The sequence below is a fragment of the Copadichromis virginalis genome, linkage group LG14, assembly GCF_057382275.1.
Source record: "Copadichromis virginalis isolate Kocher_CV1m ecotype Utaka linkage group LG14, C_Virginalis_male_GT1.1, whole genome shotgun sequence".
Lineage (NCBI taxonomy): Eukaryota > Metazoa > Chordata > Actinopteri > Cichliformes > Cichlidae > Copadichromis > Copadichromis virginalis.
The window spans coordinates 19,022,081-19,043,644 of record NC_140631.1 but is presented as its reverse complement, the minus strand read 5'-3'; the positions used below and the strand labels follow the sequence as shown (position 1 = coordinate 19,043,644).

Sequence of the window (21,564 nt, the reverse complement as noted above, 5' to 3'; positions counted from 1 at the left end):
TAATTATGCACAGTAATAGTCACCTGCACACACATACCCCCCTAAAATAGCTAAAACTAAAAACAAACTAAAAACTACTTCCAAAAACATTCAGCTTTGATATTAATGAGTTTTTTGGGTTCATTGAGAACATGGTTGTTGTTCAATAATAAAATTATTCCTCAAAAATACAACTTGCCTAATAATTCTGCACTCCCTGTATTTAACAGAGTCTCTATTTGACAGAAGATAAACAGTTGTGGGAAAGATTGGCAGGACTGGGAGATGATTGTTGCTTTTCCCTGCTGCTGTAAGGCTGTAAATGTAACTCAAATGCGACTTGTGTCTGTATGTGTAAAGTAGCGATATTCCAAATCATAGGTCCTGATGTTGAGGCGCTGATTTGCTGTCAGCACGAGATAGTCCCTTGCATCTGGAGTGGAGGTGTCTTTGTGAAAGAGTATCTACCCACATACAGCATAAATCATATACACCGGCAGCTGGGAATTTACATGAAATATAGATGTTTGCACATGACGAAAAAGCAGCATGAATGCACACAGCAGGAAATTGTCAGAAATTGTCAAAAAAGATAAACCAGCCGTCCCTCCTGTCTGTAGGGGCGGGGTGTGTGTGCATATGCTAACCTGTGTATAAAACCACCTTTGTGGCGGTATAATCCTTCATCCACACCAGTGATTGAGCTAGCATAAGTGGTCAAATCAAGGCATTGCACCATTCCTCCACCCCTCCCTCAAGCTATTTCTCCCCGCCCTGTCACTGTCCCACACCCCTCCACCCCGCCTCCCCCCACTTTCTGATGTGCCATGTTTGAGTACCAGAGGTCATAAGCGTCGGACGTGGCAAAGGCCCCAGCCAGGCTGATGTGCTGACTGAGGGGATATGGGGCTTGACTTTGGGCAGTGCGAAAGATCCGGGCCTGTCTTGTTTGTCTGTCTGTCCGTCTCACTGGCTACACTATAATGAGATTGCAGGGCTCTGTAAGGCGGATTTACTGGAGCACAACTCCCCCTAGGGTCTTTTCATAGAAATTGGTTCCTCCATATTTCACCCAAGCCTCTCACTCTCGCTCTCTTTGTCAAATGTGTCCTGCACTCACAATCTCTCTCCCTAAACCTCCCTCTCTTTTAGCTCCCACTTTTGTTAATTATGATTGTCTTCTTTCCTTCCTTTCTTTCTGTGGGTGAAGACCGAACGCAGTCACAAATGGAGGCACGAAACTGAACCAAGCAGAGCTGTAACAAGAAGGCATAATGAGAGAGAGAGAGAGAGAGAGAAAGCGGGATAGAGGATATGCTTTGGGATATGGCACAAGCCAACATATCGCAAGCCCGTACCACATTTATCTCCCCCTCAAGAAGACAGTGTTTATTTAGATGGTCTTTTCCATGCCCCTATGGAATCTTATAAGGTCACGTGAAAGCATGCACGCTGCTGTGACCAGGGATGTTACTGAAGCTGAAGGTTATATGGCTCACTTTTCTTTTATTATTCTTTCTGGGTCACCTTAGCTGCAAATTGAAGCCCAAGGTCACGAGCCCATACCAAAGCCAAACAGAATTTCCATAGTGTTTGCAAATCTGCCACAGAGATTAATTCTGATGTGTCTCATAGCTGATGTGTTGATGTTGACACAAATGATGGGGTCTTGCAGTCCAGCCACCCCAGCTGTGCACACGGTGAATGAGGCCAAACCAAATGCAAGCTCAAACTCACATCAAGGCAAGCTTATTTTGGGAGCACTGTGTCATCCATTCCACAGCACAAAAGCCCCTCTGCAAGACCATAAATAAATGGGAAAGTGGGTAGCACGGACTGCATATCGACCAAAAAACCCCGTCTGATTTGTCTGCCAATTCTTTCTGTTAAAAATGAAAAATATTTTCTGTCACAGATGGAAAAAAATATTAGGCGTTTGCTTTTTGTTTCATTTCTAAGGAATAAATTAAATACCTGGAACTGAAAACTTTACTGTTTGATGATAAAGGGAATATTTAACACCCACAAGTCAACGTTAGTGAGCTGACACAGGTCGCTTTTTTGAAGGTCAGTTTAGAGACAGTTAATGAAAAGTAAAGTACTTTGTGTGGGAAAAGATGGCAATTCCCCTCATTCTTCAGACACATTGGCCCTATCTATCTTTCAGGGGAACTCTTCCATTTACAGAGCCTACAGCTGAAGCGGTGGGCAGTTAAGGATGAGGTGGGAGGCGAGGAGGGAAGCACAAAGCTCTTATCAGGCCAGCTACACAGTGCCGGGTTCAGCCCCAGGCTGCTGATGACTGTGGGAGCACCGATTACAGAGGCTAGCCTGAGGAGGGGAGTGGGCACAGGTCTCCCAGCAGACCCTGTACCACCATCAAGCATTAACTCGAACCATCAAGCTCAACCAGCTGTGCATTCACACATGGCCTGAACTTTCTTCCTCTTGAATATTTTCTAATGCTGCAAAGCCCTCACTCTCTTTTCTGACATTCAAAGCAATATCAGCAGGGAGGCTAACAAGATGAATAACCCCTGAAAATGCTGCATTAAAAAGTCATGAAAGGGGATACCCTTAAGGTGCAGAAGCTTCTCTGTGAGGAGGGGTGGCCCATCCTTTTCTGCTGACTAATGATTTGAACTGGGCAGGTGGGCAAGCAGAGCAGAAGGACCTCAGCAATTTGTCCTGTTGCTCCTCGGGTGCCAAAGGGACACAGAAGCTCTCAGCCAGCCACAAAGTACTTTCAATTCCCTCTCTTTGTTCCTCCAAATGGCAAATTCCAATTGGAAACTTTACATTTAACTGGCAACGAGTAGCCCAAATCTTAAGTTTAGAATGTGGGACTCGGAAAATCAAGACATAATGTTGAGGATTCACACTGTGCACAAGCTTTTATTGCCACTGGATGGCACACTAGAGCATCAGCTTCTCAGAGCAAAACAAACCTAACCAAGAACCCCAGTGAAGCCCTTTAGCAACAGGCATGAATCTATCTTAGGAAAAAGTTGTGTCATATGTGGTCTTGTACCTTTCTTTGTGTTTTTTCACTGGAGAAAAAGTCGAAAGACTAACTTCTGCTAAACGCTTGGGTTTGCATATAAAGTGGCTTTGGAGGTTACTTTCTATCCAGCCTCTCATTCATCTTTTTCTTAACTTCTTTCCCTACTTAGGGTGGTCAGGAGTGAAGCATAACCTGGCTGACGTCAGCTAAAGGCGTGAAAAAGTGACGGGCTATCAAACTGAGACTACCAAAATTTGAAATCACCAGTTAACCAAATAAGCATGTCTTTGGTTTATTGGAGGAAAGAGGAGCAAGTACTTTCTAGTCTTTTTATAAACACAGAAAGGTCCTAGATCCGTTAATATACATGTCTCTCTGGCCATTAAAACATGGAACAGAGAAGCTACAATACACACCTAGGAATTGTGGCACAAGTCTCAGAAAAAAATAAAAAAAATTAGGAATAATCTGTACACAAACCACAGCATAAAAGCCTCTAGCTTAAAACTGTGTTGTCCCTCTTTGTGCTGCCTCTGTGAACGCCTGAACCCATGGTTTCGTTAGGAAAGCACTGCATCCCCCCAAGATGTTCAGTGTTAATCACTTCCCCATCGGGGGGGGGGTTTCTTAACACCGCCGCCGATGCGCACAACCTTTAATCAAAACTTGAAGAGCAACTGAACTCAAGCAGATGACGTCATCTCAGCAAGGATGAAGCTCTTTAAGGAGAATTAGTTTCTGTGAGGTTACTCTTCATCTCTTTGTGTGCTGTATCAGCACTGAGTCACCCGTTTCACAGCACTGAGCTGACATTTTCATTGGCCCTGAGATCACTTATGGGATAGGGCGTTAGCTCCTATGAGGGTGAACCGGTTCACAAGTGGACAGGCGCCCAGTAAGCGCTGATGCATTCACATGGCTTCCCGTGGAACGTATATGAGGTTATATTCTAAACACAAAACTATTCTGTCAGTCAGTATCAGCATAACAGACAAAACAAAGTGCACAGCTTTCATTCAGATGTGTGTCCCACACTACGTTTATTTATTCTGTTCAAACAGCAGGCCATGTTGAGTGTCTAGTAAGGTGGCATGATAATGAATAGGAGCAACAATATTTACACAGTCTGAACATTTCACTTCAAATGAGCATCTGTTAGGCAGGATAACTTTAATTCCAAGCAGTCAAATTCCCCTGGAGCTATATGATTATTCAGCACAGCACACTTAAATTAAAGGCAGGTAGTTAAGATGAATATAGCAGGGCCAAAACTGTACGTCACACGTGAGTGCGTAAGCACAGTCAAGCTCTGCAGTCTTTCTAAACATATCTCACCATTGCACCACTGCTTCTTGACACACACAGTCCAGCACATGCACGAACGCGAGCACGCACAAACACTATCCACAGTTTCACTTTCCCAGCATCCCCTGTGACGCCTCTGGCTAATTCCATTCAAGCCCTCTAGGCTGTCCAGCATCCTCCAATAAATTAGCCCTGCTGCTCCCCCACTGATACGCAGGCCACACTAGTCTGGCCAGTGCCCAGAGTCACTCACTTGTGCATACGCTCGCAATTACTGCTACCTTTTACTGCGACTGTCGGTCTTAACTGAGTCGACAGTGGGAGTTTTTGGTATGTGCGTTTTCTGTGCGGTTGGGACTTTCCATACTGACATTCACTGTTAATGGGAAGGTGGCCTGGGATAGCTTTTGGACTTTTTTGCAATGGAAGTGACTCATTAATTGTATCTTTTCGGGGTTTTCTGGCAGAATTGTCCATGTGTCAGATGTGTCGGCACAGTACCCATCCATAATTCCCCCAAACTGCAGCTGTGAATAGCTTTTTTTAGTATTTTTCCTTCAACTCCTCAATCAAACTTTATTCCCTCTGAACAGAATCCATCTGTTCTGTCTCCCTTCAATATTTGGATGTATCCTCGCACCCGGTTTCCTCTATCATTGTGGTTTCGCTTCCTGTCCACAGCATCTGTCTCTTGCCTCAAGCTTAGCTAGTGACCCCGTCTGACATGTCTCTACCTCTGTCTCAAGTTTTTTTCTCTCTCTCTCTCTCTCTTTCTCTTGTTCTCCCTCAGTTCTAGTTAGCCTTCTGTCAGTGGGGGCCCAGACAGAGATGAAAAAGGTCGTTGGGGACAATGCCACCTTGCCATGCCACCACCAGTTCTCATCATCCGTCCCTCTTGACATTGAGTGGCTACTGCAGAAACCAAACTCCCCACAGAAAGTGGTAAGATTGTATTCCTTTTTTCCCTGCATTTAATACAGTTTAGAAGCATCTGAATTGTTAAAAGTCCCTGCCGTCTTACTCTGCCATGACTTGGGTAATATTTAGTAGTTGCTGCAAAGTTATTGCAACACCAAGACTGACCTTTACTGGGATGAAATGGCAATGACAGTGACATTTAGGCTAAAAACCAGAAGAACAACATGTGAGGTATATGTATAGACTGTATATGCCTTGCATAGTTTTTCTTTTCTTCCTCTCTTTCCACTTCCCTTTTTCACACACACAAAAAAAAACATTTTAGCTTTTCTCCATTTGGGTTACGCTCGCTGATTTCCAGCAGGACCTATAATAGTTGCACATTAACACAATCCCAAAATTACTAAGGCACTTCAACTTTCAGTGGCATTCACAAAGGAGCAATTGTGTTCACCAACACATTATATATTTCTAACCTTGGCACTTTTACTCTTAACTTTTTTAACTAGTGGGAGATAAACACTGTAACAAGTGGAAATAAAAAACAAACCTAATGACCTTTTCGTTACTATCAAGCTGACAAATTCATCTTAGTTTTGTAAAATATGTAATTATAGAGGCAATTGAAGATTACAGCTGCAGCAACCTTCCACCCCAAAAGGAATTGAAATCAGAAATTAGACCAAACAACAGAATCAGGTTCAAATCTACTATTTAATAAACATACAAGGGCTCACGTGCAATCAGGCATTCAGGGACGCAAGCAGAATTGGCAAGGTTGACAGGAAACGGTCTCAAAACAGATCATGCATGAGAACTCTCTGAAAAGTAGTCAAAATCAGCAGTCAGGTAAATGCAATAATCGTACACTGTGGGTACAAAGACATTCTGGCAAATATGTCCAAATGTTTTGGGGCAAGGACATAAAGTACTTAGTTTTGTGCTTCTTTTCTTGTTTTGTTTTTTTGTTTTTGCAGAAGTGTATAGGCTTTTTCTGGAAATAGTAAAATTCAATGCTTTAAAAAAGGAAAACATCTGTTAAACGAAATAAAGAAATTCCTTCATTTTAAAGTTTTTAAAGGTTTAAGTTTTTTTCCCCCTTTGTGTGCAGTCACACTGAATTTTAAATCAAGCAGTCAAGGTGTGCTTTAAGTGCAGTTTCAGCTTTACAAAAAGTATTGCATTAACTGTAAAGGAATTACAGCATTTATAAAAAAAAATTCCCCTTGTTTGTATTTTAAAGTTTTAGTTGGCACAATAAAATATTCTAATTCTGGCTTCATAAAGTCTATCAGCCTGTACCAGGAGGATAACTGAAATCTTTAAACGGCTAATTTGGTTTTGTTTTTTAAAGCCTTTGATAACATTCTGGTATAATTTCACTGGTGTTTGAAAAACCGCCATTTTTTTCACTCAAATTGAGCTTAGAATCTCATAAGAGAGCGCGAGAGAGCAAAACATCTCAACAGCGTTCTGTTGGAAGGAAGGGACTTCCATTTTCTTCTGAACCCATTTCTTCATGCGCTCTTGCGTTGGCACAGAGAAAGGAATGAATAGCAAAGTGTGGAAGGGAAGCGGCGGGGCTAGGAATGAAAGAAAGGGGGAAACTGGTGGCTTACACTTTGATTATTCAGACTGGGGCTGCCACATTGCGATGAATATTTAACGGGAGGATAACATTGAAGGCACCATTAATTAAAATCAAACGTTTGAAAATTTGATTAGGAAAGAGACTACGCCTGTAGCCGAATGAATAAATCATTCTTTTGTTCTGCTCCAAGGCCGTGTTGAGATGGAAAGAGCATCTTGTCAACATTTAGCCTCTGTTAGCAAATGTACAGGCTACATGTGTTTAAGACACAGAGGGGCACAAAATTCAACTCCATTTAGTCAGATGAAGAGTAAAAACAAAAAAAACTGCCCTTCTCTCACTGTTCTCAGCTGTGTTGGTCTTAGATGATGAGAGTTACTCAAAGACGGCATTTTATAGCCTATCATAGTGTAGTTTCAGCAAAGACCAGCGATGGTTAATAAAGATGAAGTTATTAATTTCATTTCCATCCTTTCTTGGGAAATTGCTCCTGCCACAGTGCCACATTAGTTAGTGCATATTGTGTGTTGTTGCTATTTGCTATGCATAATTGCTGCCCTTCAGCATGTAAAACTGAAGATATTGAACTGGCATTATTGCGAGGACAATTATCGTCCACAGAGATGATAAATATATTAGTAGTAGAGTAAAATGACAGAGTCATTGTTGTATATTTGTTTCCTCTGTGTATTCTTCATTGACTATAAAATTATTTATGGAAAACACTTTAAAAACCGAACAGCTTAAATATTTGAATGTTAGCCACACTGTTCATATAATCTGCTTCCAGTAATCTTTAACAAGCTGCTTTGATCAGAGCAGCAATTCTACTGTGTTAATGTTTTTGATAAAATGATGTGATATAAAAAATTCTATATTGTGCTGTGCAAAAGTTTTGAGCCACCCCTCATGTCTTTATAGTTTGCTTCCAAGGAGCCAGACTTTCTCCAGGCCTTCTGAAGGTCAAAGTTTTTCTTTGGACATGTTTCAGTCATTTTCAGTCCAGTCCTTGTACCTTTTTCAGAATTATGCTTTTTGTTTGTTAAGCATAAAACAGGCGCCTGACTCAAGAATGTTGCATCTGCACATAACAGACAACTTAGCAAAGAAACTAAAAACACATCATTTGTTTCCATTTATATACTTAAACCTATGAAAAGTGCGCGACATTCACATGCAGAAATTCTGCCAAACTGTATTTTTGCACCAACAGGGTGATTCCCAAAGCTTTATTAGCTGAAAGCTTTCCAAATCTCCTCATCATGTACAGAATTGCCTTAAAAACATTTGAGGAAACTGGACGAGTAGCTGTCATTAAGTCATTTGAAGGGAAACAAGGAGAAAAGACTGAAGCATGTCAATGTTTGCTTCAAACTGTCCACAGTAAGCATGGGGAAAGTCAGGAGAACAGTACAAGAGTGAGCGTCTACAGCCATCTGTAAAGCAGAAGAAGCTTTTTCATGGTTTGGGGTTGCATTTTGTCATCATTATCATCATTTCATGACCTGTGTGAAAAAGCAGAGACACTTAATTATTTGTGTACAGTATTTTACTGAATCAACAAAACACCTTGCCTTAATAGAACAATTCACTAACAGACCGTACAGACATTACCAGAAGCAAAAACACATATACACATGTAGTTTGGTTTGTGAGTAATTAATGTTCTGATTTCATGAAGGCAACAGTTGCATGCCCACAGGACAGGTACAGGTATGCCCTTTTTTGTTTTGGTGTTAGAGCCCGGTTACTTTCTGTGTGTAGCTGTGGCACAGTGATATGTTTCTGTTTGCATTCATGGTGTGCCACATGTTTGGTAAACGGCAAGTTTGTGAGTAGGTTTGGGTATATACGTGTGTGTGTAAATGGCCAGTCATCACCTGTGATCACAGCAGGTGCCCCTGCTTCTTAGGCACTGATGCGCTGTGGCACCAGCATTTAGCGGTCCCCATCTGCAGGCTCTCACTTGCCCTGAGTAATAGGCCACTGTGACAGCTGTGTTTGTTTCTGTTTGTGTGTGTGGATAAAGCAAGAGCGTGAGAGAGCAAAAGACACACAAGGAAAGGCTAGAAATAAACAAAGACAAACTGTAAACAGCCAGGGAAGAGAAAATGAAAGCTTTCTGGTGCAGGTTTACAGATGCTACAAACTTCAAATTAGCTCATTTTTTTCCTTTGAACACCCGGTGTCTGCAAACATCAATGAACCTTGGTGGTAAATAGAAGGGAAAAAAGGGAGAATCAAACAGATTATGTCAATCACAGGCTCTAACAACAACATCTTTTTGCGTACCTACAAGGAATTTCCGATTAAGGTTATCAGTGTGTTGAGTCCAGCACTCCACTTTGTAAGTGTGGGGTGCCGGTTCATACTCTTTCTTGTAGTCAGAACAGCGGGTGCTCAGGTTGATCTGCCTGGTCTTGGAGTCCTGGTGTTCTGCCGTGTCAAGTAGCTGGTGCTCTGTTGTTTCCAATGACTTTATGAGATTTGCTTATGTGATGACTAGTAACTACATCTTATGGTCTTTCATGTAGCACATGTTTTATTTATGTAAAAGTTTTTCTGTTAGAAAAAACTGCTATTGCAGGAGCTAATGGGGATCTTAATAAACTAATTAACTAACTAATCTCGGTTGCTATGACACCTGAGCTTTCATGTTGCAGAGAAGCAGGTAATCAGCTAGGAGCTCAACAGCTTTGTGCCCTTATGGGGCACAAAACCTTTGTGATCAGGATTGTCCTGCCCTATGTTAGCACCTGTTGTTAGCACCCCAGTTATTTATGCTGCCACGTGTTCTGGAGTGCTGTAAGCTTCTTAAACTAACAGGCATGAGTCGTGTGAGGTACTGGTACTGCCCAGCTATTTTGTTGACCTTTGTCATTGATTTTGTTCTGAGAGGTTGCTGTGGTCTGCTCTTAGGTCCACCAGCCACTTGGAGTTGGAGGCTTTATGACACCACATCCTTGCTCTTACTCAGTCTCAGCTGTGGTGAGATCCGTCTTTGTCCCATTGTTGCCTATCCAAGGTGTTATGGTTGCAGCTGGGAAAACACCTTGGATAGGTCTTTGGAGAACAAGCCATTTATTCTCTCTGGTTGTGTATCCCTTTAACCTAATAGCCAGTGTTATGAGCCTTTGTTTGGTACTTTGTAGAAGCTCTGTTATGAACACATTGTTATCCTGTTATGGATATCTGATCTCTGTGATGATGCCTATCTCCAGCTCTGATAGCCAACTGTAATAGCCAATATCCTTCTGGGCTTCCTCCACAGGCACGCTCTGCACATATTCTTGAGCTTATAACCAAATGTTTCTATGATTACAGTGGCAGTAGCATACACAAACTCACTGGTTTATGTGATACTGGTAGTGGGGGTGGTGAGTGAAGCTGTGTGACTCGCAAGCATTTTTTCTGAGGGGATTTACCTTTCTACCTTAGCTCAAGAAGTAGAGCAGGTCATCTACTAATCAGAAGGTTGGCCATTTGAGAACCGGCAGCTCCAGTCTGCATGCCAAAGATCTTTGGGCAAGATACTAACTCCATGTTGCTCTCCAGTGCAGCCATTGGAGTGTGAATGTGTGTGAATGAAAGTACTAAAGCATAAAAGAAAGTGCTGGTGTGAGTGGCTGAATGAGGTATGCTGTATAAAGCGCTTTGTGTGCTCAAGTAGAGTAGAAAAGCACTATATAAGAACCATTTCATTTAAAAGGGACTAATCATTGAGAATTATGGTGTTTGAAGCCAAGCCTGATCATAATCTGACTAAAATGGCCTAAAAGCTGATTTTTACCTTTTCCATTATTTTTTTTTTTACATTTTTCTTTTCAGTTTTATTTGTATATCCTTTGAAAAGGGGAGTTACAAACGTGTCATTCTATAGCCATTTTGTATCATCTGTATGATATTATGTACTTTGCTGTTTCTGAAGTTGTTTTCTGGTGACATCACTTTTAGTGCCACTGTGTGCACTTTAATCTTTTATCTTAGGGCCAGAATAATAAAATAGAATTGTTTGGGAGGGTGTTGTGGGGGTTTTTTCTTTTTCATTTGACAGCTTTATTTGTGGAAACACCATAAAGAGATAACAACACTCACAGATAATCAGCTAAATGAACACTGGCAGGATACTGGCATTCCAGCAAATGCATTCATTTGTAAAATATTATTTCCCAAGTGTTAATTAAAAAGTGATTGTTAACAATGTTACCCATGAGTGCTGGTATTCTGTTTTTCTCAAGACTGTGCCTCCAGAGAGGAACTACGTGGAACTGTCTTAACTGAGCATACACAGCCATTAGAGCCATGTTATTTAAAATGTAAATGGCAGCCTACCAGTGAAATATATCAAGGGTAATACTGTTGGGACATAGGAATTAAGCGAACCAAATGTGCTGTTAAGAGATGAAAATCTTATTTGGGAATTACTTGCATAAATCAGTTAAGAAATGACATCACCAGCTGCTAAAATGTTAGTACCAGGTCCAGGAAGAAATGGGAGAATTCCTTCAAAAGAAAGATAGAATCAAGATAAGTAGAACCGGAGCAATTATGAATCAGTCAATCCCTCGCTGTAATACATCAGGAGTTTTTTCACTTGTGCAAGAATTTCATTTCAGACAACAGTCTCTGGTCTGAACTAAATCCTTGATTATCTTTTCTTTCTCCACATCTAGATTATTACCTTCTTTGGGGGAAACGTGTACATCAGCGACCCCATGGATACTGAGCCCAACCATCTGTCCTTTGCTGGGGAGTACCTGGGTGGAGACGCCTCCCTACTCATCAGTGACCTGCTGCTGAGCGACACGGGGGAGTACTACTGTAAAGTCAAGAGTGGGGGAAAGTACCACTGGAGCCAAGTCAACCTCATTGTATTGGGTAAGTGTGGATACATCAATGCACGTGCGCATACCATTGGGTTATGAAGAAATTCATTTGTACATGGAAAATCCTCATACACAAACACACATACACACACACAGACCTAATCACTGGATCATTAGCCTGGCACATTTCCTCTGTCATGCTGACTGATCTAATGATTCAATTTGATTCAGACAGTGTGATTTGATTTTGTTCGTGCTGTTTGGGTCCATTTGGATTGGTTTGTTGATGAGGTGAGACCAGAAACATGCAAGTAGGTTTGGCAGGGCACAGAAATGATTGAGTTAGAGACTGCATTACATGGGCAAATTTCAAGCTAGATTCTAATGTACTCGTGTCCTCTATGACATATACAGTACAAGACAACAGACCAGTTTGATGTTCATCATGTTAAAAAGTTAGCTTACATCAGTTTAAGTACAGATAAGCTACTTACAAATATTAATTGCCCAAGTGACTCTTAGATCTTATAAATACAGAAAATCCCATTTTGGTATGGGAAGCGTGTTGTTCTAATTTGCACATTATGCAGATGGCTATAAATGACTCAACAATACAACTACCTCAGTGGTAATGCGCTTCTCTGTCTGCATATCAGAAATAGCTGAACAACTATGAAGGACAGACAGCTGCAATAGCTGGCCACAAAGTCCGGCGGGAGGAGTGAGATCGTTCTCAATGTCAAAAAAGCATGCGATTTATTAAAACATCATGGGAGATTAGTTCAACCCGTGGTTATTGGTTTTCTAATGGAACAGTCTGTTAATCCTTTCGCTCTCACTCCCCTCTCTCTTCCATAAAGACATTTCAGTGAGTTAGTGCCTCGAATTTTACAAATTGCCCTCAGCTTCCCAGTGACACTTTCGATTTTGAGAGAGGCGAACATTTGCATTTTTTTCTCGCGCTCCCTACGCTAAGATAATGGCTTGGCAGCTGAGCTGGTAGCTGGCTTGGCATGAGACGGCGTGTGTGTGTGCCATAGTTTGTGCGCTTCTCCAGTGGTCGGGTATGTTTCTGTGCAAGCTTGCACAATCACGCCTGAATGAGCGTGTGGATTTGCATGTGAAGATTTTAAATGTGTATATGTTGCGTTTATTAGTATTGGGGTTATGAGCTGAGGTTACGCCGTCCAACTGCTCCTTCTGCAGTTTGGCTTAACCGACCCCGACAGAGCTCAGAGACGCACAGACGAATGCATCAATGCTCCCTGATCAGCTTCTCTCATTATATTCTTTACAAAGTCTGTGAGCAGAATACTGCCTGCAGGGTGTCGAGAAAAGAAAGACAAACAAAAGGAGAAATGCACATAAGCTATCTGATTTTTTTTTTCTCTCCACTGGCTACTGTTAATTCACTGCATGTTAGCATTTCGCAGTTACTACTGCTGCAACTTCACTGACAAGCATCCTAAGCCAAACACAAAAGTCAGCATTGGAAATATGTCAGCGTGACAAAAATAAAAAATAGATATTTAAATTTAGCTCACCACTGATTTAAAAATATGTCACTCGGGAGGGGGAAACAGTATGCTATTTTCATGCTTTTAAAGTGTAGCAGTGCCTTTCAGCATGTATCCAACAGAGCAGGGCTCAGCAGATTCTAGCTATACTGTATTAAGCCTTTAGCTAATAGACTATGACCAAAACCTTTGACATGAGAACATATTACCATAAGTATTCACAGCCAGCCTTGGGGTTGAATTGATCCATTCTCTACGGGAGGATGTTGCTTTTTTCTTCAATTTGTGTTACCAGAAATGACTGTGATGGCAAGGTAACTGAACATCCCTCAAACAGTTGCACCAATAAAAAATACTGATAGAACACATCAAATAAAGTTTACAATCTACGTCAAATATTTCAGCTTTATGCAGCCTAACAAGCTATGTTATTATCTACATTTTATTTCTTGCTTTTCATTTGAATGTAGTGCTTTAGTCTGGGGCGATAAACACAGGTGGTGGACAGTTTCACATTATAAAATAACTCCCGCTTCAGTAGATGTTATGTTCAAAGAAGTCTATTTCAAACATAACTCAATATTCAGCATTCAAAATAAAAAATGTCAGCCCTTCCCTTTCAAAATAAAGATTCATTTTATGAAATGCAAAGTTCCTATAATTGGCATAGGAAATGTTGTGGCAAGCCCACATGATACACGTAGGCCACGATTTTCTGCAGAGTAGTAATGGAAACCATATTTTAATGCATGCGTCACTGGCAAATTGATGACTACATTATATGCACATATTAAAAATTAATCATTTCGGTGAACGCATTTATTTTTGCTTAATTATTGTATTAATATATATGCTGCTTAACGAATTCACTAGACCACCATGCAGTGTAAGGTTTATGTCACAACTGCCCTAAATTAGCAGCAATGTAATTGTAAAATAATTATTGATGTTCCTGTAATGGTTGTATGCATGTGAAAGCTGTTTAATTGACATTTTTTATTGCTAAATATATTTTATGTTGTTATCCATGATTTTTAAGATTCACTGTTTTACTTATGAAAAAGCAGAATAAAATAAAGCACATTATTTCCTTTGGTTGAGATGCTAATTTACAGTCTTTTACTTACATTCGTGAACAGAAACATTAATTGTAGTGATTGATTTATTTCTGAACTTCTTGGAGAAGTCCAGTGTGCTGGCTGAGATTTGGATTTAAAAACATGAATTCAGTTTGTTATATGCGTCTTAGCTTTAAACAAGTTTTTGAAAGATGACAGGTTTAGTGTGTTCTTGTTTTTATGGCATGTGGTTTAGTAAATTTGTTAAACACTGTGAGTCTTTTATACACTTTATGTTTAACTGTGATAAGAAGTTTTGTTGCAAATATTGATTCAAGCATTTTTTGATTCTTTTGTTTTCTTGCAGTCAAGCCTTCCAAGCCGAGATGCCGGATGGATGGCAAGCTCCAAGAGGGCAGTGATGTCAAGCTGAGCTGCAAATCCAGCGATGGTTCAGACCCCATTAGCTACAAGTGGGAGCGAGTGCTGGACAAAGGCAAGAGCCTGGGAAAACTGCCAAACCTGGCGCTGATAGGTAAGAAAAATAATCGGCACTACGCTTACATGCTGATTCACTATTCGACCCCTCTGCAGAGGAATGCCACGAAGATTCATTTTCATATTAGTGATTTTCATAGGCTGCTTGTCGAAGGCAAGTTTTGCTGAGCGCGTCATCTTCCCTTCACCTCTTCCCATTTTCACATTCATACATTTGCAAACACTGACACCTAAATTTGCCAGTGCCAGCTATATTGTCTACTGCTGCTCCTTGAGCTGCTTCACTGGAATAATTAACACTTGCAGCACTTTGCTCAAGGGCACTTTGATGGGCTCAGGCTGTCCCAGTTAATCCGCTGATTCTTCATGCCTCTATTATCTTTAGTTCGCCTCTCTCTCCAAATTTGAACAGTAAACCCAGGACCACATAATGTGTACTAGTTTTTTATTTTTTTTTCCAGAAAATCAAACAGAACACAGCCTTGTGATTTCTAGTTGTATTCTATTGGGATGACTTATATAAACACAAGAGCTGATGCTGTGATCTGATGAATATTTCTGTGACATTGAAATGTCAGCCTGGCTCAAGTGAATACCTACATGCACGAAGTCAGTGTGACTGTTTGTGTGTAAAGTGGAGAAAATCAAATGTAATAGGCAGAACTGGATTGGCAGCTCAGACTATGTTCTGTACCAAAGAGGCACTGGCTCCGCAGTAGCCTTGAGGCATACTTCACTCACATGGTGTGGATTCTGGCATTCCTCTTGAATCATAACCAGGCATATCTGCCTCTAAATAAGAACAGGGATGGGTTGTAACAGAAAAGCTAATAGCAGGGCACCTCCCCCCTATTGTGCATTCTCTAAACCAGGAGAAACAACGTCAGGGTGCCAATCTCTGTTTTCTCTCCTCTGTTACCATCAATATTGGTCTTTTGGTTAATTTTTAATGGCTTGCAATGTGACACAGGCATCCAAAAAGTTTGTGATTCAGTTGGAGTAAGTAAATTTTAGTAGTGTAGGTAAAATCTGTGCAGCTCACTGATGTTGTGGAGCCAACAAGAGGTCAACATTCAGCAACAGTCTTCATGCCTTTAAGCATAAGCCATCAAGAACATTTAATCTAATCGCATTCAGCTTCAGACTCACACCCCTATACTGCCCACACAGATCTATGCCTCTGATAACGTTTCCCAGAAACTCTCTTTGTGCTCTGCTAAATGAGTGTTGGGACTGAAATATGAGACTCTAGGGGCTTTCAAGGCTTGCCTTGATTTACCAAGGTGACAAGTGTGGAGAGAAGTGTTTATCATGATTCTACTTCAACATTTTCAAGTCTGAAGGAATGAACTTTGTTTGTGGAAATTAGAAATTGGTCTACATGGTCTTCACAGTTATGCCGTTGTTACATAAATGTGTTGCTAGTTTTACTTCTTCGCCTGAATTCTTTGATCATATGTGACTGTAACTCCCTTTTTGCATCATGAAACCAAGATAAATTCCTTACATGTGTCTTCAGCATTACTGGGTTTCTGCAGCTCCTGGTTTTCGTGTTTAATATATTCCAACACACAAGCAATTAAACACTATGAACTGGTTCCACAATATTTTGGTCACTTTATGATGGGTAAGTTGTACAAAGGCAGTCACCGATCAGCACCAGAACATTTTGACAATAAACTGTATTTGAATAAAACTGTTTCCTGTAGTTTAAATTATGGCTCTGTACCTCAGTAGACTTAAAGATTTCCTCATAGGGTTAATAACATGTCTACTAACTATTTCATGTCCAAATTACTGCTGAGGGTTACTCCAAAAACTTCCTTTAGTGGCTCTTCATCAGAATGTTTTTTTATTTGTTTACATGAAAATCAGCCACTGTGTATTTTTAACACCTATGTGATGCCATGATCCTGCTTAACATCCTGCCTAAGTCTCGGAAAAGGTTAAGTATGGAACATAATATAAATGGAAAATCTTATATTGCACTCCAAACACAGTCAATGTTAAATGACAGGAAAAATCAGTGCTCTGTTGCAGTATGCAGAGTACTGATGTATCATAGTACAAAAAAACACATTGCTGATGGTATACTTGCACATAAACCACTACATTGGACACTGATGTGTCACTCCATACCGTGCCACCCACTCAAAATGTATGTTGTCCACCTAAGTGGACATGTAAAAAACTCTTTGAAAAGTGCATGTTTAAAAAAAATGAAGTTCAAAAATCTTTTTTTCATGCCTAAAGATGAATAAAAATACTTAAGAAAAAAATCCAGATTGAGGTTGTCATAATTCATGCTTAAAAGGGTTAATGCAGTTGACACAAATTATGCAGGTTAAGGCATAAAAAGGTAATTGAGGTTACCAGGCTGAAAATCTGTATTTTATCTATGTGCACACAGTCCAGTAAAGACTCTCTTAGATGTGTTTTTTCAGGCTTGCTACTTCTTCTTTTGTCCTTCACCTCCAGAGATGATCGTGTGGGAAATTCCCACCCAGTAGATCAGCAGTTTCAGAAATACTCAGATCAAACCATTTTGCACCCGTAGCCATGCCAAGTTCAAAGTCACTTCAATCACCTTTCCTTCGCACCATTCTGATGCTAAGTTTGACCTTCGGAGGGACTAAATCTAATTTGCTCCTGACCCCAAAGGCCCCAACATGAACCTTGGAGCGCATACTTTTATACTTCAGTTAATCATTGTCGTGTCCAAATCACCCAAATAGATTTTGAAGTATTAGAAGATGCTTTAGAGTATTTTTTCAGAAATTAGAAGTACAGTAATTACAGGGTACAGTGTGGAAGACTTTTTTTTTTTAAAGCCCACAGCTCCATGGTGCCAAAGGTCAAAAACCCTACTGGGAACTTTTTATGGAAAAGAGGAAAAGTCATATTTATTATTATTCACATATTACACAGACTGTGTGTGCTGACTGAACAGGGTCAGACCAAGGAGTGCAGTTCCTGGCCTATTTTCAAGTATCATTAAAGTTACAGTGTGTAAAATCTCACCATTAGATGTCAGTAGATTGCAGATTGCAGTCAATAGAGTCACTTTTCTTATCCTTCCTAATTCAAGTGCATAAACCATTGTTCAATAAATCCTTGTTTAATCTCTTTATTTGCTTTTTGGGGAAGTAAAAAAATCTCTTCAATCATATTTGCTTTGGTGAACAGAAAACAACCTTTGTAGACTGTTGTAGCTGTGTATATACCAGCTGCTGTCAGGCTTTAAATGTATGCATTAGTCCACTGCACAGTCCACTGTGTTGTAAGCCATTGCTTTACTGCATAAGTTCCCATCTACTGTTAGAAAATGAAGATAAGAAAGCATATAATATGAAAAGGCATACTGTAAGTTGACGTTCTATCTTTTGTGATTCATCAGTTTGTATGCATCTTTTCACAGGAGTGACCTAACCTACACTTTATTTACTTATACAATAAATTGTTTAGTGTAATGTAGTGCAAAATACATAGCGTGATTTCTTTTCATTTAATAAGATAAAACTCATATCAAGAGTTTCCATATTGGCTGTTCTAGAATTTTGCATTCTTAAATCAGACTATCTGGTCTTTAAGTGATTTAGGGCTCAAACTGCTCTACTTTTATTAAGGCTGTTGTGTTTTTAGCATGTTTTAATGCTTTTATCTTGTTCTATTTAATCTCAACAAGCCTCTAAAAACAATCAGTGATCACTGTCGGTCTCTCTCGGTTTTTATTACTGCTATTCATTTTAAAGCTCAGTTTTTAAACCTTACGATGTAACTACAGCCCAGGCAGTGCAGCAGTATATTAACAACTAACCTTGTATTGTGGATGGATTATCTCAGTTGTTCTCCCGACTGAAGTTTGGTCCGTTTACAGCATCCTGCAATGCAACTGCATTTGTCCCTAACCATCGGGAACCCTCACGTTAACTTTTATCGAGTGGAAAAAAGTTTGCATTTATCCTTCTGTGTCGCTAGCAGTGTTGGGTAAGTTACTTTAAATTAGTAACTTAGTTACATTACTAGTTACTTCTATCAAAAGTAACTCAGTTACTTCAAGTTACTCATTACTTTCAGAGTAACTAGTTTACTAGGGAAAGTAACTTTGGTTTTACTCAGAATTCTCTTGTTAATGTGTTGCTTCCGTAACTGGATACCCAGCAAGATTGCCAGTCTTCTAGCTTGCTTACTTGCCACAAGTGCACTGTGCCACCTACCAATAGAAAGGAAAAAATAGTGTGCACATTTCCACGAGAGAAATCCCACGCCTGATTCTATCCTAGCCTGCTTTTTACATCCAACACAAAAACTGCAGTCGTGGTGCTTTCGATTGTACTCAGAACTCGGAAATTCTGCCTTCTGAATAGGAAGATGTAGGTAACACCAGACTGCAGATGAGCTGCATACAGAGCTGGACTGGGACAAAAAAATCGTCCCGGGCATTTTGACTAGAGACCGGCCCACCATTATAGGAAAAACCATAAAGCCTTTGAATGAAAATAAACACTGTTGTGACAGTGATGTACACTGTCTTGATGGTATATATATGTATATATATTGTTTGTTGTAAGACTCAGATAATTATTTTTTTAAAAGTGAGACATTTTAAATGAGAATAAGAAAGTATTTCTTTGTGCCCCCCTCTCCCTTTTAATGCCCTACATGGCCCCCTGGCAACACTTTGCTAGACCCGCCCCTGCACAGTTACCAGCTGTCAGCTAAGTAAAAAAAGGAACCTGGTGTTATTTATCTTTCAGAAACAGTTCATAGCTTCTCTTCAACTCATTCATGTCACCTAAAAGGTAAACCTGTTTCTCCATCACAGCTCTGATGATTCAGTAAGGACATCTCCTGGTTTCATCTTCATGTTTCCCTCTCACCAGATAACCAAACCGATATCATGACCAGCAGGTTTACAGCTGTGGCTCCAGCCAACATCAGCTGATACTAGAAATTAATATTAAATAAACTCTAACAACAGCTGATCAAGCTTAAAAGTGCTGCTGTTGTTTAGCGCGACATCCGCTGGTTTCCTCTTTCTGGCGCAAAGTGGGCGATAAATAAACAAGAGAGAAAAGCCGATCAGCTGATCATTGATCAGTTTCATGATTGAAGTAGAAACAGGAGAGGGAGGGTGAGAGGATGAGAGAAGAAGAGGAAACGTTGCAGCAAAGACACAGAATAACTCCAGCTTTGTGTCTTTTTCATTGTAGCTGAAGTCCGGGACAAACTGTTTCTTTTCACCCCAACACGAAACTCGTAATATTTTCTCTGAATACGAGACGATTCCGTTTTTTACGGGATGGTTGGCAACTCTAATAATTAACCTTACGAACAATATAAAGTTCAACATCAGTAACATAGCACCCACCCAGCTGTATAGAAACTCCGTCATGCTAGCTAGCACGCAGTACGAAAAAGTCAGTATAACGAAAATAAACTCCACCTAAACTTGGTTTATATCTGACCCAGATGGACTGCAGGTCATAACTTCTTACCTGAAGTTCAGTTCACCTGACACTCTTGGACCACCAGCCGCTTCGGGTCTCTCCTCTTGCCTCCCTTTTCCTTCATCCACCTGCTGGCTTCCACCACTTGCTAATGTTATTGAATCTGTGGAAGCTCCGCGATAGCCACCACACGAAGTAACGAATAACGAGCCTATCTAACGAGTAACGCGTTCCTGGTTTTGGCATAATAACTAGTTACCATGCTCGTTACCACAATAATAACGTAGTTACTGTAACGCGTTACTTAATAACGCGTTAGTCCCAACACTGGTTGCTAGCCACCACATAGCACATCATTATATACCAGCTAGCCAAACTTCAGTAACTCTAAAAAAAGTCAATGCTGTTTACTTTACTGTCTTCATTTATGTCTGAAGTGATAGCAAAGCTCAACGTCTTAATTGGTTTCAGAAATCCCTCAGTCAGAACAACATATATTATATTTAGATGGAAGCTAGCGAGCTAATTCCGTGCTAACTTCTAACTCTGTTAAATTTAATAAATTCTGTTTTCGTGGATGCTGCATGGATGTTACACATGGTAGAGCAGCCACACTGATTATTTTATTACAGATGAAAGAGTTTGGACAGTTTTTCAACTCTCAGTGATGCCGCAGTGATCGTTTGACTTAGGGACCTGCAGCGACGTTTGGGCCCAGACACAGCTAATCATGTCAGATTTAAAGACTGGATAAGAACAGCTCATCTGTGCAAGCAAAACCGTCATGTTCAGAGCATTTTCAGGTGAAGATCTTACCTTACGCCATCATTGGAGAGTATTTGACAGTTTTTGTTCCAGACTGCGATACGACTATAACATCTAAATGGAAGCAAGTCGAGGAATCTACAAACCCATCAGGGTATGTGACAGCTTTTGTTTATACTGCATTTCAACAATTTTCAGAATTTGATGTAGAAAAGTTGACAAATTGAGAATCGTTTTAAATAACAGTGAGTAATTTGCTATTTCTTTGACAGGTGTTGTTCAACACACCCATTTATGACACAGCTGTAAAGATCTACTGCCATCTTCCCGGCTACAGGGCTCAGGTAAGACCCAGATCCATGCAAACCAAAACTGACAGAAAATATCAGGAAATTTCTGAGGAACTGAGAGTTGTGGTGATTAAATGTCTCCTTTTACTTTTAGATTGCAATGATGATGGAGTTTCTCAGACTTTAGCAGGAAAAATTTTTATTCTACCGAACACCTAAACTCCTCAGCGCATTGGAGGATTACATTCAAATCCTGAAAGAGAAGCAGCAGGAACCACAAAGCACCAAACTTCCCACCGCCCAGGAGGTGGTGATAGAGGTCGTTCCCCACATCCTGCAGGTTGTTTGGGAGCTTCCTCCTCG

General features: G+C 40.4%; 1 protein-coding gene across 1 annotated transcript in view; it reads left to right on the top strand.

The window, feature by feature from the left end:
• Positions 1 to 21,564, top strand: part of clmpb (CXADR like membrane protein b) — an 86,414-nt gene that overhangs the window by 53,435 nt on the left and 11,415 nt on the right. The window contains exons 2-4 of the mRNA XM_085429758.1: positions 5,079 to 5,230; positions 11,471 to 11,675; positions 14,566 to 14,733. Coding sequence (XP_085285884.1) covers positions 5,079 to 5,230; positions 11,471 to 11,675; positions 14,566 to 14,733 — 525 coding nt within the window. The remainder of the gene's footprint in view (positions 1 to 5,078; positions 5,231 to 11,470; positions 11,676 to 14,565; positions 14,734 to 21,564) is intronic.